Source organism: Acanthochromis polyacanthus, chromosome 19 (assembly GCF_021347895.1).
Source record: "Acanthochromis polyacanthus isolate Apoly-LR-REF ecotype Palm Island chromosome 19, KAUST_Apoly_ChrSc, whole genome shotgun sequence".
NCBI classification, from domain to species: Eukaryota; Metazoa; Chordata; class Actinopteri; family Pomacentridae; genus Acanthochromis; species Acanthochromis polyacanthus.
Window position 1 is genome coordinate 16,374,665 of NC_067131.1, and position 18,311 is coordinate 16,392,975.

The window sequence follows — 18,311 nt, forward strand, 5'->3', positions numbered from 1 at the left end:
ATTTACTTTGTACTTAAAGTGCTTATAATGTCCCTTGTGGCCACTTCCAACAAGTGTCTTCCCAGGGGAGAGCCTTTGTTTCAGCCTATAAAGACCAGTGCAGCAACAGTTTTCTGTCTGAAGGGATTCAGTGCAGATTTGCTCTTTAAAAACAGGAGCAAGACAATATTGTGTTAAGGAAGGTATAGTTCTCTACAATGGAGCAAACAAGGAAGGAATAACACACAAAACAACAACATAACCTTTGTCCAAACAATATTCTGAAAATCAGAAGTTCAAAATCTGTAGCTTTTACTGTATATGAAGTACTGTGTCTTTAGAGAAGAAATCTAAAGTAAAGAATAGAGTTCAGGAAAACACACAAAAAACAGAAATGCATGAGCAAAACGTCTGTGAGTACTTGCATTTATACGTAAATGCTTTACGTGGAGGATGTTGTGTGACTAAAGAACTGAGACGTGCACTTCTTCCTGTTAATCTGACGGCATCTGAATGTGTCAGCTTTAAGACGTGTTTTGTGTTGTGTGAAGCATTTAAGGAGGACTGTTTCCACACTTCAGTACCAATAATGGTGCATAAACATCACATGCACAGAAGACAAAGTTTCTGTGCCTTTATTTGTCGGAAAGGCACACACTGTCCGTTCATCTGTGTTTAATGCTGCCTCATTAACTTGGTAGTACAACCCATCTATTACAAACTGAAATGTGACTGCAGTAAGTCTGTAATAGGTCTGATTAGCAAGACTCTTCCGGGTTTTGACAAAACATTAACAAGAGCTGAAGTTTAGTTTGTTGCTTCCAGAGTCTTAAAAGTCCAAATATTTTTCTGTCAAATCAATCTGCACAGTAGGTTGTTGTGCATGGATGCTTCCTCGCTTATATATGACCTCTGTAAAAGTAAAGTAACTCTCAAACCTTAGCAACAAGTAGCCGAATAACAATGAAAGCACATTCTATGGTACCACAGGTTGCTATAGTCAGATAAACTATTATTACTCATGTACAAAGTTTTAATGTTTAGGAAGTTGTAAATAATCTGTTACTTATCTGGACAGTTTGATGCTATTGGTTTAGATTTAGCCTTTTATTCATTAGTACAATATTCTAGCCTAGCCGCGCTAGACAACCCACGGCAACGAATTTAATTCTCTGCCAGGGTGGGTCTAGTTACCCTCCATAAGGCTCGAGGCTGGATTCTCCTAAAACTGGCCGGACCAATCACCATGAAGTGTAGAGTCAGAAGGCGGGCGTAACTAAGTGACGACAGAGGCGCGACAATTCTGACAGAAACAACTGGCGCACAATAAACAGTTATCTTTCGACTCGGCTTTGGCCACAGCCCTTAAAGATTTGAAGCTAAAATTCAACTTGAAAGACAAACAAAGGACGGCACTGAAGTATTTCACTGAGAAGAAAGACGTATTTGGACTTATGCCAACGGGATATGGCAAATCCTTAATATACCAGTTGGCTCCACTGGTTGGGAAGCTAATGGGACTTAGCCACAATCCGCCGGTGCTCTAGGAACTACGTCAGCCTATTCGTTGCGCTGATTGGTTGTATACCTACCCAACTGCTGCAGAGTGATTTGAAAGACAACCTTTTAGCCCGCCTCCCTCCCTGTCAAGCGGCCCCAGACCCTTGTGCCTTCAGAACATGGGTCTAGCGCGGCTAGGCTAACAATATTCTGCATTATGTGTCATTTGGTGCACTGTCCAAATGTCCAAAGACAGAATGCCGTCACTTTAACAGAAAGATGAAGCCACGCAGTCACATATCCATGTTTGAAAAGCGCTTGTAATTACTGATAAATTACCACAAAGGTGTTTAATCTTACAGATGCTTTAAATGTATCGATTGCCTTTCTTAACACACAGCAAAAGCAAACCAAATATCTCTATGTTTTCAGGTGAGAATTCTGCCTCATACATTTTGATTGTCGTGTTTCTGCTGCAGCCAACTCAGATGCATCAGGTGGAGCTGACTGTGCTGATGCTCTCACCGTGAACATGAAGAGGGTGTAGAACATGAGGGCCATCGCTGAGAAGGACTGGATGGAGGACATCATGTTCCTCTGCAGACTCAGAGGGAGGACGATGAACAGCGACACAGCGATCAGCAGCAGCACACGAAAACTGCCTGTAACCTTCACAGAAAAGAACAAAAGAATAATAATAAACTGATGTTAGGACTTGATTTTTTCCTACTATTGGATTTGACTGTTAGTTGAGTGAAATCCTATTAATCCTGATAGGGTTTTCAGTTAAACTGGACTGAACTGCAGGCTGTGTTTACACAAAGCAGTTAGAAAAAAAGCATGGAAACACATTAAAAGTGGTGTGAGGTGCAGTATTAAGTAAAGTTATGTAGTAAAATTACACACGTGGACAAAATTGTTAGTACCCATCGGTTAATGCTTTCATTAACCGATGGGTACTAACAATTTTATTAAATAATTCTGTTAAACCATGGTTCAAAAGCAATGCCTGACTTTCATTGGTTGATTTTTATAGAATTTTTATTTATTACTTCTGTCAGATTCAAATTATTTCTGTGGCCATTGTGGGTTTTTCTTTCATTAACCGAAGGGTACCAAGAATTTTGTCCACGTGTGTATGTGGTCATCTTTTGTTTTTTACAGTTTTTGTTACACCTGTGGGCACATGTAAAACGCTGCAAATGATCATTCCAATTTTTTAATATGATTGATATTAGAACTTGCCTAAACTGAAAAAAATACATTTGAGTGTTCTCTATATATCTAACCATAGAGGTGCAGATTTTTATAATGCCGTGAAAAATGACCTTACAGTCAGTAAATATTGGAACAGCTTGGTGTTCAGAGGGGTGATTTATTATTGTTTTTTGGGTTACAAAACAAACAGTGGAGAAAAAAACGCATAACTTGATCATGATGTGAAGAAATGTGCAGACCGACAGATGAATGCACCAAATAATGATTCTCAAACCTGTAAACCCAACAGCTGAGCGAAGAAATTTGAGCCCAAATCAGCGATGACAACATAGAAGGCAATACAGGTCCCCAACATCAAACCGATCATACTGCAGGGAAACAGGAAGAGATGAAAGCACAATTATTAGAGTGGAATATTTTGAAATCTATTTCATGTTTTTATTGAACCCGCATGTGTTAAACCAATGCCTTTAAAAAATGACCCAATAATCTAAAATCTCTAACATTTATTTGCAGAAAACAAAGCTGCCACATACACTTAAAATACTGTATAAATAGATTAGATTCAACTTTATTGTCGTTTGCACAGTTGGGAATAATTAATGAAACTCACCTCGTCTCCACCAGCATTTTTCCGGGTTTCCCGTAAGCATGGAACGCTAGAGAGAGGAGCGACATCAATGTGAAAAAGATGAAGACAAACAGACGGCAGCGTCCTAGAAATAGCCGGATCAATCTAGCATGAATAGTGCTTATCTAGCAGTTATAACACATTGGTCTGTCACCGTGTGAACAACAATCCAGCAGCTTAAACTTAAATCTCAAAGACTCTTGTTCACCATCTTTTTCTGTAGTTAAAACCATTTCATATATCTCAGTGGTCATCACTGCTACTGCTTAGCCCCATCTTCTTCCTCTATTTTACACAAGCACTGGTTTTTGTTTCATTTCTTGAAAAAAGATGGCTTTTCCCTGTACATTTTGTCAGATATTGAGCACTGACAACAACAAAATGCAAATATATTACAAACTGTAAGCTGAATGATTATTATTGTGTCAGCAAATTAGACAAGATAAAGTAACATGTCTTCATGTTTATTACTACTTGAACTCACCCAGTCCGGCATAGGTCCTTCGTTTGGTGTTGCTGGCTGTGTGGACCAGGAACATGCAGGATTTGTGAGTCATCCATGAGCAGAAGAACAACAGCAGAGTTCCCAGAACGATTCCACACTGTGAGAGGACAGACAGAGAGTTATACCACATCTATTTAAACTATGTTGTCGACATTTAATCTTTAAAAATAATTACACCAGACCAAGGGGGGGACAATATTTGTCTGTTTTATATTAAATGTTCCTCAAAAAAGACTGATGTAAAACACAGTGGTCTATGAGTTTCTGAAAAAAATCCATACACATTTTAACACATAAAAAAAGTACCTTATTGCTTTACAGGATATCCACAACAAAAAAAATACAGAGACCTGATAGAAATATAAAGTGTTCAAGATTGATGCTTACACTGATTATTAGTTACCAAGAAAACAAGTTACCACTATTTAGAAATGACATGTATTTGAAGTAAAAATCAAAACCTATGTCAAAATGTAGAGTAACATGTATTACTCATGGTTTCTATCCAATCGGACAGTGCTGTGTGTTGGTCGGATATTGCTAAAAACCACAACGTGACAAGACAGAGGAGGCTACATCAGAACCAAAGCAGCACATTTTAAAGAAAAGCACTCAGAGCACAGTACTCCACCAAGACTGCTCAGTCGTATGATTTCCGACGGATAAGTCCTGATAAGTCCGCAGCGGTGGATTAGTAGTAGGATCGCAATCATGTGATCGTCAATAGGCAGCGTTCACTTGCTGTCATAGTAACAGTGACACCTGGCCTATCCCAGAATGATACAGAAATCCTTAAATCAGTGGATCCAGACTATAAGCTGCACCACTGTCAAAATCTAATCAGGTAGTCCTTGTGTCATTTTTGTCCTTCCCTGAAAATGACATCCAAATCTGTTGTTCAGTAATCCTGCGCACAGACAAATGTACGCCGATGGTCACATAACTCCACCTCATTCCTTGGCGGAGTAAATAATTGACTTTATCAGGGATGAGTTCAAATGAATGATTCTCAGAAACATGCTCAGTATCAGAGCCAATAACCCGTCAACCCCTACTATCCATCTGCAGTTTGCTAAATCAGTTCAAAGACAGGAGCACAACAACAGCTTCAGTAGACTATGGGACAGGAATTACTGAAGAGCTGTGCAAAAACAATGCATGGTCAGAAAGGTTCCAGTTTACACTTGCTATGCTAAATACGACTAATTTCCACTGTCATTTTGAGTAGAAAACTACAATAATTAATACATAATTGATAACTAATAATATTTTTGAATCTGAGTGGCAGTGAGCGAGGAATCAGGCTGAAACATTACAATATGACGACAATCACAAGAATTCCTCCCCCTTTTGTTTTGACATATTTTACACATAAAGAATAGAGGGTGACACCTTTCGCTACTGTGGTACTTCAGAAGAATTTTTGAAAACTCTGAAGGCTTAGTATTTGTAGCAAAGCCTATGTAACAATGTCCTGTCACAAACCGGCTCAGTGAATGTGACAAAGGAAAGGAGACCAGTCAGGTTTTCAAATACAAAGGTTGTGGTTTATAAAAACAAACTTAGCGTGAGAATGTGCGCACCGGTGCGCCAACCTTGATGCTCGATGCTTGCTTACGCACAAAACAGGGCTAGAAAGTTGCGTAAGTCACAACCTTTGCGTAGAAAGTGGCGTACGCTGTGTACGTTGTGATTTCTAAAAACAAACTTGGTGTGAGAATGTGTGCACCGGTGCGCCAACTTTGATGCTTGCTTGAGCACATTTTGGAGACAGAGGGAACGGCAGTGCCGGAGGGTGAAGTGGTGAATTGAAACCAGGCTGATCTCAAACCTTTATTGTTATCACATATTAGACTTGTAGAGCCGGATAATCATAAACCCTCATTGTTTTAGATGTTCATATAGTGCGCCATTTGGCCTACGACTGTATTTGCAGAACTATGTTCATATATCAAACTTCCATCTTCAAATGATATAATAGAGCGGTGAGTGGCACTGATTGATTACTAATTTGGAAAAGGCATGTGACAATCAGTCCAGTCGCTGATCAAGCAGATAAATAACGGGTAACAGCCGTGCGTAATGTGGCACAATGGATGCGCTGGCATTGCTGGAAGATCACGTTAAGAATGGAGAGAGATTTTAGGGATCACGGGGATTTCCTGGTCCATGACGATGACTGGCTAATAAGCCGATTCAGATTCCCTAGAGCAGTACTCTTGGATCTATGTGCTGAACTGGGCCGTCTTAGACAGACCCGACCGCCGAAACCACGCCATCCCGGTACAGACACAGGAGCTGACGACTCGGGGGTTTCTGGCCACACTGGCTCCTTCCAACGGGAATTGGCCGACAGGTATGTGTTTTATATGAAGAATATATGAGGTTATGTTTGCTGTCTAAATCCCGTTTGGGTCTGATATTCAGTTAAATGATGTCCTCTAGGTCTGGGATATCACAACCATCCCTCAGTGCAATAATGCCAGCTGTTTTGGATGACATTATAAACATGACCAGTCAATACATCAGGTTTCCTTACACTGTGGGTGAACAGGCCAACATTAAATGGAAATTTGCAGCGATGTCCGGTTTCCCAAATGTAATCGGCGTAACTGACTGCACTCACGTTGCTGTAAGGGCTCCGAGTGAAAATGAATTTATGTGAACCCAAAAAATGTACATTCAATCAATGTACAAATAATTTGTACATCGGACATGATCATAACAAATTTAGTGGTAGGGTGGCCTGGGTCAACACGACTCATTCATCCTGACGCACAGCAGTGTAGGGAAAAGACTGCAGGCCGGCGCTGCGTAAAATGCCGTGTATCAGCAGCTTATTTATAGGCAGATACATTCATGAGTTACTTTGCATTGACCATTCATGGTAAAATGTGGGTGTGTTGTGGGCGGAATGTGAGGTGGATCCACCTGGGCAATCATCCAGCTGGTGTGTGATTTATCAAGAAATTGCATGCAGCTGTGCTTACGCACAGTTTTATAAATCAGGGGCGAAGGGCATACGCCCATTTCAGATTTTCGCCGTACGCAAACTTTTAGTATGGATCCTACGCAATGTTTTATAAATGAGGCCCCAGGTGAGCTTTTCAAGCCTCCTAAAGCTCTACCAGGTGCCACATATTAGTCTAACGACCCTCCCTTTCTGCCAGCTCCTGCAGGAGCTGATCACCTGCATGAGCAGAAAAGGAAGGGTCGCAGATCCCCCTCCATAAGAACAACTTTCAAATTTACAATATCCCATTCAGTTAAAATACATACATGACTCACAATCCAAGTACCATGAAGGCAAACATGGAAAAGCCGATTGAGTCTAGGGGTGCCCAAGACCAAAATTAGTGGGTGCCACTCCCACTAAAAGCGTTACCACCATGAGGGAATGACAAAACAAAGTTACTGGTTCTCTAACAGTAACAAGAGTCCAACACAACGTGGGGTCGACAGTCACACCAAACGGGTCGCAACAAGTAGTCCAACTACAAAGTTGCCGTTCACTAACAGCAACACAAAGACCCAACCAAAAGTGACCTATCACCACAAAACCAAAAGGACACATGGCCTTAAGCCACAAACCCAGTTACTGTAACGATTAGGAAACTAGCACCACATTCATTCCGACACAGCATCAGTCAAGACAACACACAAAAATGGGCTGAAACAACCACACACACAATCCCAAATGTCACACCGTAGCCAACCGCTGCACACAGACGTCAACCCCTCACACCTGAGGAGCAACCAACAAGTGACTCAAATGTTGAAACAATCACCTTAAATCCAAAGTTTAATCAAGTTGTTGTGATGACTGACCAAGATGACCAATGCATTAACTCATGGGAAACCAGACCCATGCTATTAAGACTCCTTACCTTTTAACTGAGACACATGGCAGACCAAAACCCAAGGTAACAGTGGACAGGAGCCTCATCCCCATCCCAACTATAAACATTAAAAGCTAACTAAGTAACTCATCCTTAGTCTTCATGCAGTTAATGGTGGGGGGTACTTATGCACGCTAAACCAGTGGTGTGAAAAAGGCAACCAGAGAGCTGGTGACCCCCTCACAACCACAGAGATGCTCCCGAGCTGAAAGCTCTACCCACCTTCACCGCCACCTAAGAACAGTCATGAGTGCCCTGGAGGAACCCACTGCCAAGCCTAACAGAGGAGAAGGACCTCCTGCTCAGACAAATATTAAACAACTTAAGATAAGGTCTACCATTGACCAAGCCAAATTCAATCACCATAAAAGCAAAAATAGGCATCTCTCCTACCAGAATTTGTGTACACAGCACATAATTTTTTTTAAAAAACCTGACATTTCCCCTCCTAAGACAGTTGTCAAATAGCATTGTCCCCCATTTTCCAAACAGCAAGTCTACTCTTCAAAAAGGCACACCAGAGAAGATAGCAACACACTCTTGATGTGGGGCAATCCACCACCACAAACAAAATCGTAGTCTAGGACTTACTCTTACTTCTAGGCCAAATTGGATCTGATTCCGGACGAGCACCCATTTGTCACAAACCGGCTCAATGAATGGGACAAAGGAAGGGAGACCAGTCAGGTTTTCAAATGTCTCTTAAAGGTCATCTCTTGCTACACTTGAGGCAACTCTTGTGTTGCTGAATATTTTGTGAACAAAAAGGAATGAGGTGAGACAAACGGTTACATCAGTAATGAGTGGAGCACATGAGTGAGTGAAGATGTGTGTGTTGAGTGCAAAAGGAACCACCAACCGAACCAAAACCAAACCAAGCTGTGGAGCCTAGGAGAAAGAGAGACCAGGTGAGCTTTTTGCAGCCACCTATAGGTGCCACATATTAGTCTAACGACCCTCCCTTTCTGCCAGCTCCTGCAGGAGCTGATCACCTGCATGAGCAGAAAGGGAGGGGTCGCAACAGTCCTGAAATAGTTCAAGAGGAAGAACAAATAGACTCCTGATGCAGTCTCACAACAGATGATGAATGGACATGCTGTTTATGTACAACCAAGCATTCACTGATTGTAGGAGGAAGCTGCCAAGCTATAAAGCAACAGTGTATTCATTAAGCAAATTTCTCCTCACATTAATGCCCTTGTGCAGCGTTATCAAAAACACACCGAGGCCAAAATGAAGCGCACTGTTATCAGCGTAAAGATGCAGGTTTTAATGCTCAGTTACTGTCTAAAGATGCAGCACTTCCTTTACTACTGACATGTTTGTGTATATGGCATGATTTTTTTTTAGCCCTTCTACATTACTGAGGGTAAACCTAACATAAACAACACATCTCTATAAACTTCAATATTTCCCCAATTTATAATTGATTCCAATTATTATTTTTGGTGTACTATAGCACAAGCATTTGTACTTGAAGTGTGACAGATTGTGTGTTTTTTCCATGATTGACTGTACATAGAATTACAAAAAGTTTTCAAAGATATCATACATTCCTGTTCAAAAGTTTGGGGTCACCCAGACAATTTCATGTTTTCCATGAAAATGTACACTTTGATTCATGTTCTAATCATCAATTTGCCTTTCAACACCATTAGCTAACACATTTTAGCATTAGAACACAGGAGTGATGGTTGCTGGAAATGTTCCTCTGTACCTCTAGGTAGATATTCCATTAAAAATCAGCCGTTTCCAGCTAGAATAGTCATTTCCACATTAACAATGTCAAGACTGTATTTATCTTCACTGAAAAAAATGTTTTCCATTAAAAAAAAGTGATTTCAAAGTGACCCCAAACTTTTGAACGGCAGTGCATATTTCCATGGTTTTATGTTTCTTATCTGTCTTTTTCCACAGTTACAGTCAATCGGTATTTATTCTATGAAATATGTGCATTTATTCAACTTCTTTGTACTGTTGTTGATTTCATAAATGGCAATAATTCAATTACATCCCAGTTTAAAATGCATTTCAGCTTTTGCACGTTTATTTTTTTTCACTTTGCCTTGAAAGCACTTTGAATTAAATCTGTGTTCGATAAGGGGCACATAAATAAACACGCTATGTTGCTACATTTGATTTGGTCCGTAAAAGATTTTCTCTTTCTCTGAGTGATGTGTTCGTAGATCGGACACAGATTAGCTGTAAGTGGGGAAAAGTTCATTGCTGAATGCAGCCATCTGTCTCTGCCAGACTCCGGCCTCGTGATGATAAGATGTACCAAACCTATGGGCAAGGACAGTCCTAAGGCATACGTAATAGTTTGCCCTCAAAGAGTATAGGGAGGAGTGTCCAATGCACACGTGTTGCACAGAACACATGTATGACAGCTTCGACAAGGGTTTCCACATAAGACATCTCCACATATCTTGAGACTCTTTTCAGCGTGACCTACAATGCTTGATAGACAATATTAAAGGCAGGAAATAAAAGCAAAAAACATAAAGAAAATTACCATCACTACACCAACGTTGTATCTTTTTGCTTTGGTGCAAGTATTTGTGCAACTTATAGATTAAGTCTGCAGTCAATAGTGGAAAGTGTTGTAGTGCTACAGAGATTCTCTGACCTACAGATAATATTCTCCAGATGTATGACTGCAGGCTTGCTTGGCATTGACCACAGGAAAACTTAAGTCATCATTTTCATATTATTTTCAGCAGAATAAACAAAAAAGCCAAAATAACACAACTATAATCAGGACTCATTGCAATTGCAATAGGCTTAAAACTACACTGAACTTAATTTACTTTTTGCCTATATTTTAGCCTTTGTCTCTGCCTCTTTGTCCATCCACCTCTCCCCACTCACTGCAGCTCGAGCACACCAGCTCACTTGTAACTCTGCTCTAACACTGTAAAACTACTTTATGCTACTAAAGCTGTAATGCTGGAGTAATTCGACCGATTTTAAAAAATGATAGCGAGTCCTACGGAAGTTGATAGAATTGGCGCTTTGGATTTGTTGCATGTGGATCCTCAGAGGTCCTAAAAAAGTGATTTTGAGATCATGAGTACATGTTGTTGAAAACTTAACACGCTCATGATGTGTCTACTAGTATTTAAAGAGAACGCCATATGGATGTACTGTATTTTCTGACATTTAATTCCCAGTTGTAAGCTTTTCCTATTTTTATAAACAAAAATATGTATATAAATATATATCAGGGTCTCTCAATCAAAACAGCTACAAATGACATAGTTTGATGATGCCATAAAAAAAGCAGAATCATGGGAAATGTTGTCTTCTCCAGCTGTTATTATAAAACTCTATCTAATGTGACTCAGGTAGAAATGCATATGTCAGTGAATATGATGTGGAAAACAGGCAACCACAATAAAACACACAATTTTACTGAAGTAATTCACAAAAAAAATGCAAGAAACATTTTTCATCATTATAGCACTGATATTGCTTTTCTGTTCTCAAAGCAGCAGATGAAGGTTCAGTGTTTGTCCTTTAACCCTGCGACATAAACCTGGAGCCTCTGGGTGTGAACTTTGTTAGAAACATTTGGGACAACATCTGTACACAGCTGTTATTAGGTATTTCAATGCTGAAATGTTGGATGGTATACCTTTAACACTTCGTTGGTAATATTCTGAAAGCAGGACTCTTGCTGTTTTTAAAAGGGCTGCAACTTATGACTACTTCAACTGTTGGTAATTCTGTCAATGAAAAATGTCTATCGATGCTTCCCAAAGCCCTCAACCCAAAGATATTTTGTTTCCTGTCACAGAGTGGTAAAGAAACCAGAAAATGTTCAAATTTAAGAAGCAGGAACCACAATATTTTGACTATTTCTAAAAAAAAATAGCACTCAAACTTATTATTCGAATATCAATATAGTTGGAGATTAATTTAATAGTTGACAGCTAACTTAAAAATCTTTGCAGCTCTTATTTTTTTAAGCTAATTAACGGATGTAAAACTTCTCCCGCCGCTGTCAGAATAAAAGCTCTGCAGGTGACCCACCTGTTTGAAGCAGAAGGGCATGGTGAGCACACTGACTCCCACGATGCTGTTCACCACATTCATGATTAGACCCCAGTTTGACGCCGTCATTTTGACCCACTGAGCGAGGCTTCGTCCTTTCGGTAAGAAAATGTCGAAATTCACGGAGACAGCAGCACACTGGAAGCTGAGCGTCACCGTCTAATCTCTGGTCCGCAGCAGACTATACTCCGGGTGTGTTATCCTCCGCTATCAATGACGTGGCGCTCTGGGAGGAAACACAGAGTTTAACATTTGACATATTCTCACTTTTCTTTGATTTATTAAAACACCCACTAATAAATTATTCACAAAATGCCAAAGTAAATGTACAAAAATACACAACAACATGCCATAAATATTATAGCTTTTAGCCGGAGAGCTAACTCAGGTAATCGCTGGTAGTTTCCTTAGCTCACCTTTCTCTCTGTGCGCCCTCCGCCTCGCTTCCCTGTTTACGTTATCATCAGTAATTCCGTGACATTTCACGGCTGTTTATCGCCGAAAAGTTGCGTTTTTCGGACGTGTATGAGCCACAAAGTTTACAGAAACTCCGTATAAAATGATAATGACAACCTGGGTGTTTTTCTGAACGCGTATCCAGGAAGTGGAGCCTATAGTCGAGGAGGAGAGAGAAGACAACTCCGTCTGTTTGTTTCAGCACCGTGGAAATATTTGGGCGCCGGCTAGCGGCCATTTTGCGTTCATGTTTTACTGGAGCTCGACAGAAAAACATAGATTTGAAGTCCGTTTACTCCTTTCCAGTTTACTCTTTTGCACAGACTTTTTTTGAAAGTCAGTTCTTACTGTTGGTTGCCACTTGTAAAGCCTCGAAGAAGCAGCAGAAATTAGCTGAATATATTTATTCAGGACCAGTTTAAGATAGGCCTAGGTACTTTATACACTTACTTCACCATAGACTATGTATTTTACCCACTTGGTTCCTTTTAATTTGACTTTATTCCCCCTAAACTGCATTTCAGACGTTATTATTGTGCCCCTTACTGCCCCATGTTTATCCACGTTTATCAGCTGTGGTTACTTTCCAGACTAAAACTTTACCAAAGATATAGATAAGAATTTTCCCATCTAAGTGTCTTAGGTGGTTTTATTTTAATGCTCAAGTCCTAAAGAAGTTATCCAAGTATCCATTATTTAACAGCAACAAAAATTTAACAAAAACCCTGTAAAAAGTACACAAAATACTGTGTATTATTTATGTTGTTTCTTTTTTCTTCCCCGTTAATTATCACTAGCCATTGGATTTGTCTTTGGAGGTGCCTGACCTCCAGATTGGGAACAACTGGACCTCTGGTGGAAAATACTCAATACTCTACTTAAGGTCTACTTGGAGTACTGCTACTTGAGTATTTCCATGTTGTCCCACTTTCCAGTTCCTCTTTACTACATCTCTGAAGGAAATATTGTATTTTCTCATCCACTTTATTTACCTTCCAGCATCAGTTACTTTTAAGATGGATTCTTGTCACAACCAGTAATAAACATTTAGATACAGAGCACAGTTAAAGATTCAATCAGGGGTTTCTGGCTATCTGGCTTCTTACAAACAGCAGTGTGTACTCGGGGTCATATTTCAGATGTTTATGAGTTGTTAACAGCTCCAAGAAATAGTGGGTTTTTTCTCTCTTTCTAGAGTTCTGATAAAGGATCCGACTTCACCTAAAGTCAAAGATTAGAGATAAAGTCCAAAAACTGAGAACAGATTTGTGTAACAGAGCTTTTGTTTTCTTCTTTCTTTGCCAATTAATCAATGTGACAATTTATCTTCAGGCCCTGCATCGAAAATTCAATTTTTTTTTTACAGTATGAATACTTTTACTGTTGATATTTTTGTTAACCATACTTTTGTAGCTTTTCCCTGTATGTTTTTTTTTTTTTACCTGAAATTGTGTGTTTTTACATTGTTGTTTTGCAACATTTACTGAACTAAAGGACCAATGTACTTTGTCCACCACTAACCAGCTCTGTAATGATAACAACATCAACAGACGAGCTTGAATCCTGTTTTTCCAGAGGCCTCAGAGATTCCCTTCAGGAAGGGGAAACAAGCAACAAAAGACTAAAACAGAACAGACCGAACGTGGATGACGTCGGAGAAAATGTTCAGCCTTGCACCTGAAACGTTGCTGGCAGTGGCTCGGTTTTGTTTCCGTTTGTGCCCTCTCTGATAGATGACTATTGTGTTGTTTGACCAGGAAGGAGAAGAAGGAGCCTTGGGTTGGATGGGGGGGGTTGACCTGAGAGCTCTCCCCGCAGCCGGGTGTGCTGTCCCCCAAGGATGAAGGATTTTCAGAAGCAGGGATGTGATGAAGCTTTGAGAGGCGAAGAAGGGGAATTCTGAACTGTCGAGAGGTATGTGTGTGTGTCTCTAAGGAATTTGTTCATTCTGTTAGTATCACGTTCATCGTCTTTCCTCTAAAACACACTTTTACTTGAATATGTGGAAAAATTCTCTTTAATCTTACATATTTGTAAAATTTTTATCACACAGAATTTCCTTTTTTATAAACTTTTCAATCGCATTTTTTCACGTTTTCTTTTTCACAATTTGAGTTTATTAACCTTGCTTCCTAACCCTCCCTAAAAGCACTCTGACTTTGACGTAGATGATATAAATAATGTTTATTGTCATCATGTGTGCATGTGTGCATGAGTATTTGTGTGTATGTGCATATGTGTATGATCACAAAGGTTAAGACAGGAAAACCCTGGCCATTGTGCACCAGTGACCCCTCAAAATCAATGTGACAGACCGGTTGATTGGCTGGAGGGTCCTGTCTCTCTGCACCTAATCCCTCAAGGTGGACCCTCAGCCAGGCCTGCTGCGCTCGTAAGTGTGTGTGTGCGCGCTGATGTATCTGCGCTTGTATGTGTGTCTTTCTGCACCTAATCCCTCAAGATGGAGCAAAGGCCATAGGATGGGGTATTAGTGCAGTTACAGGGGGTCAGGCTAGCATGTGTGTGTGTGTGAGACAGAAAGCGAGAGAGAGCTTGAGTGCGAGCGCTACTCCACAGTAGTCCAATTAGACTGCAGAGTGCCCATGTATTTCTATGGGACTCAGTTGTGTGTGGAGGTAGCAGTGGGTTTTAGAGAGGGTAAATGGGAGGGGGGGAAATTTTAGGGCAGATTTGGAGGATAACCCAGTTGGGGTGAAATTAGACGCAGGCATCTGGATTTGACCTCGGGCCCTCAGCGTGACCCCAGGTCAGTGAAGGGTCACGGGGCACAAAGCAGAGCGCTGACCCTGCACAGGTCAAGCATGCGGGCGACTGAAAGGACGCCTTTGTGGGGTTTGGCATGCTCACTATTTCCCATGAGCACCAGGGGACTGTGTCTGCCCAGGAAACTGGACCGGAGAGTGGGCCAGATGAAGTGTGTGTGTGTGTGTGTGTTTCTGTGTGTGTAGATGGAAACCATAATTGATTTTTGTTTATATTTATATTTCTGCTTGTTTGCCTTATGATTATCACTGACTGAAGGTCATCGTTTATCCTGATTTTTATTTACTGCTGCAGGACTTGGTATGTGTTTGTTTTAGTGCATTTTGGGAAGACTTTGATGGGCTGCAAGCTGTTAGGTAAAAACCTTGCAACTCCAAATCATGTTTTAAGTTCCACTTGTAGAATCCCGTTAGCTTAAAAAAAAAATCATCCACCACATGGGTTTATTCCTTTTTATGTTCAATCCTGCATTTTCCTAGTGCCTGAATAGTTGACATTTTAAAGATACATGTTGTTTTTACTTGTATTTGTGTTTATGTCAAGGAGAGAGATATGGCTTAGATTTTTAGATATGCCTGTGGTTGTTTCTTGTGTACATCTGTTAGCGCCTCCTTAATGAGCGCATGTACGCTGCCTCCAGTCCTGTGTGTGGCCCTCAGAGAGGCAGAGAGAAGCCCTCTGCTCCAGTAATCACATTTAATTACGCACCAGCATTAGACGGCCTATGAATAGGGTTTTTAGGCAGGCCTCTCACACAGAAATTGGCTGCATCCAGCTGAACATTGCCCACCTTTGTCCTGCCCGTCCCACTATATTCTATTAAGACTTTGTCATTTGACCATCATCAAAGCACTATGGTCTAGCACTAACAACTGCCGTACTAATGCTACACATTAAAAACGGGAAGGTAAAGGGAACAATAGGCGTTTTCTTGGCTGAACGGCTAGCGTCTGCCCCATTAATGAAGCAAATGGACCACACATTAGACTCCATCTACAATTGCATAGCACCTAGAATCGCAGATAAAGGATGTATAGTCTCAAGAAAATCCTCCACGTCTGCTTATCAGAGGTTTAAGCAAAAATCAGAGGGTGCTTCGTTTAGAGAGGAGAAGTGGAATTTACTTTGTTAATCTCCAGGGGGGTTCTTTGCGCTGTGAAATCAATTTTGGAAGCAGAGCATTTTTAAGATGATAGGGGATTTTGCGTCGCAGAGAGGAAGATGCCAAGTCACCATCTGCACCGCTCGGCTCTATGTGCATGCATGTGCAGTGTGTGTTTACGTATTAATATCGGCATTAATCACCGTGTTTACATGCAGGAGGAATTCACAGACAACCTGTTTTTGGGTCAACACATGTAAACATCACAGTTTGAATAGTTTACACTCTAAATTAAACACGTTACTGTGGCATGAAAACATTTTAAAGCTCTTATTTTATTAGAGTTTGCCAATACACCCTCCAAAAGCATTATGGGTACCCTTTCAAATTTATTCCCTGCTTTGCTGTATTTTCTGGTACCTACCAAGATCAAGATATTATTGCTGTTTTTCTTATTACCTGGCATATCCAAGTCAAAGAAGCAGACAGTTGTATACATACACTACTGTTCAAAAGTTTGGGGTCATTTAGAAATGTCTTTACTTTTGAAAGAAAAGCATTTTTTTTTCAATGAAGATAACATTAAATTAATCAGAAGTACAGTCTAGACATTGTTAATGTGGTAAATGACTATTCTAGCTGGAAACGGCTGATTTTTAATGGAATATTTACATAGAGGTACAGAGGAACATTTCCAGCAACCATCACTCCTGTGTTCTAATGCTACATTGTGTTAGCTAATGGCGTTGAAAGGCTAATTGATGATTAGAAAACCCTTGTGCAACTATGTTAGCACATGAATAAAAGTGTGAGTTTAACGTGAAATTGCCTGGGTGACCCCAAACTTTTGAACAGTAGTGTATATGACGTTGGCAACTTTACTCTATTATAAAATATTGTACATCCTCTTTTTCCCGGTGAAACTTTCTGTAGTCTTAGAGTAACTCACAGCGCTAATAACCGTCTCATCACTTTGAATGTTTATGTCTTTAATTCACTTCCCTTGACAGCAAACAAGACAAATTTTCTACTTTGAGACACATGCGCGCACACACACCGTCTCTGAGATAGTGCCCAAACTGACCATAAATCCAGTGTGTTTTTAAAAGGCCAGACTCATAAAGAGAAGAGGTGACAGAGCAGCACTGATGGGTCAATATGGCCCCCATCCCGACAGTAAATGAGCCACATATACGGCATCTATGTACACACACAGCATATACTGAACACCCACACACTGGCATTTGCATGAGAACATTCTCAGTCAGATTCATATGTGCATATTGCATGCATATCTAACCAGCCACACATACAGAAGCACATAATGTGCAGTACGTACGCTCCTGCATGTGTGTGTATTAAAACACACACACAGGGCTAGTGTGTTGTGAATGGTGTGTTTGACTGGAACAGAATGACTGTGGGGATTCATGCTGGGTTTCCTCTATTAAACTCTGCAATAAGGCTCACTGTGTATGAGAGTGCTGACGTCCCTGCCCACCTCAATGATCTACGGCCTGTGTGTGCACGCTAAATTCTCTACCTGTTCCCAATGATCTATAGCTCCAGGGGATTTTATATTCCATATACGAACATTTGTGTGCATTTGTGTGTGTTTAAATCAATGTTTGCGAGTGAGCGTATCCACATGGGCGTGCAGCTGCATGCTTCACAGCCTCGGTTTGCAAAGGTTTGGGGTTTGGCACACAGAGGGAGGGAATTCCTTCAGATTCGGACCGAGACAGAGGAGGGTCTCACTGGTGACTCCAAACTGCTGCAAACCTTGGACGGTGGAGTGATAATTTACAGTCCGAGTGGGCCGCCACTGAAGGGGACTCAGTAAAGTGGTGGAAACGGGCCGGCCCGTATATCTCCCAGTAATTGACGGCGTTTGAGCCCAGTGCAGAGTTCAGAGCCAGGAGACGCGGTGTTATCCCAGGTTCTCCTCAGGTTCCCCCAATGCTCCTTTTTCTCTCTGGCTCTTTGCGGCTGCTCGGCCAGAAACGGGCTTTTCATTTGAAACGCTGCTTTATGTGGCTCTCTGGTGCCAGCAGCATCATTAAGATTTTAGGAGTGGTACTTATCACATGAACAGCCAGGTCCTTACCCAGCGAATATTAGGATTATTCCTGCTTTTTTTATGGTTTTGTTGATTTATTACAGTCTGAGACAGAAAAGACA

At 40.8% G+C, this 18,311-nt stretch overlaps 1 protein-coding gene across 3 annotated transcripts in view; it reads right to left on the minus strand.

Moving 5' to 3' along the window:
- The window catches only part of slc38a10 (solute carrier family 38 member 10), a 34,280-nt gene extending 21,868 nt beyond the window's left edge, over window positions 1–12,412 (minus strand). For all 3 annotated transcript variants that reach the window (XM_022197657.2, XM_051939659.1, XM_022197659.2), the window contains exons 1-6: window positions 12,205–12,412; window positions 11,768–12,014; window positions 3,813–3,930; window positions 3,311–3,356; window positions 2,972–3,065; window positions 2,005–2,148 (exon numbers count right to left, since the gene is read on the minus strand). In XM_022197657.2, the coding sequence (XP_022053349.1) occupies window positions 2,005–2,148; window positions 2,972–3,065; window positions 3,311–3,356; window positions 3,813–3,930; window positions 11,768–11,857 (492 nt within the window). In that variant the 5' untranslated portion in view covers window positions 11,858–12,014; window positions 12,205–12,412. The remainder of the gene's footprint in view (window positions 1–2,004; window positions 2,149–2,971; window positions 3,066–3,310; window positions 3,357–3,812; window positions 3,931–11,767; window positions 12,015–12,204) is intronic.
- Window positions 12,413–18,311: the final 5,899 nt, after the last annotated feature.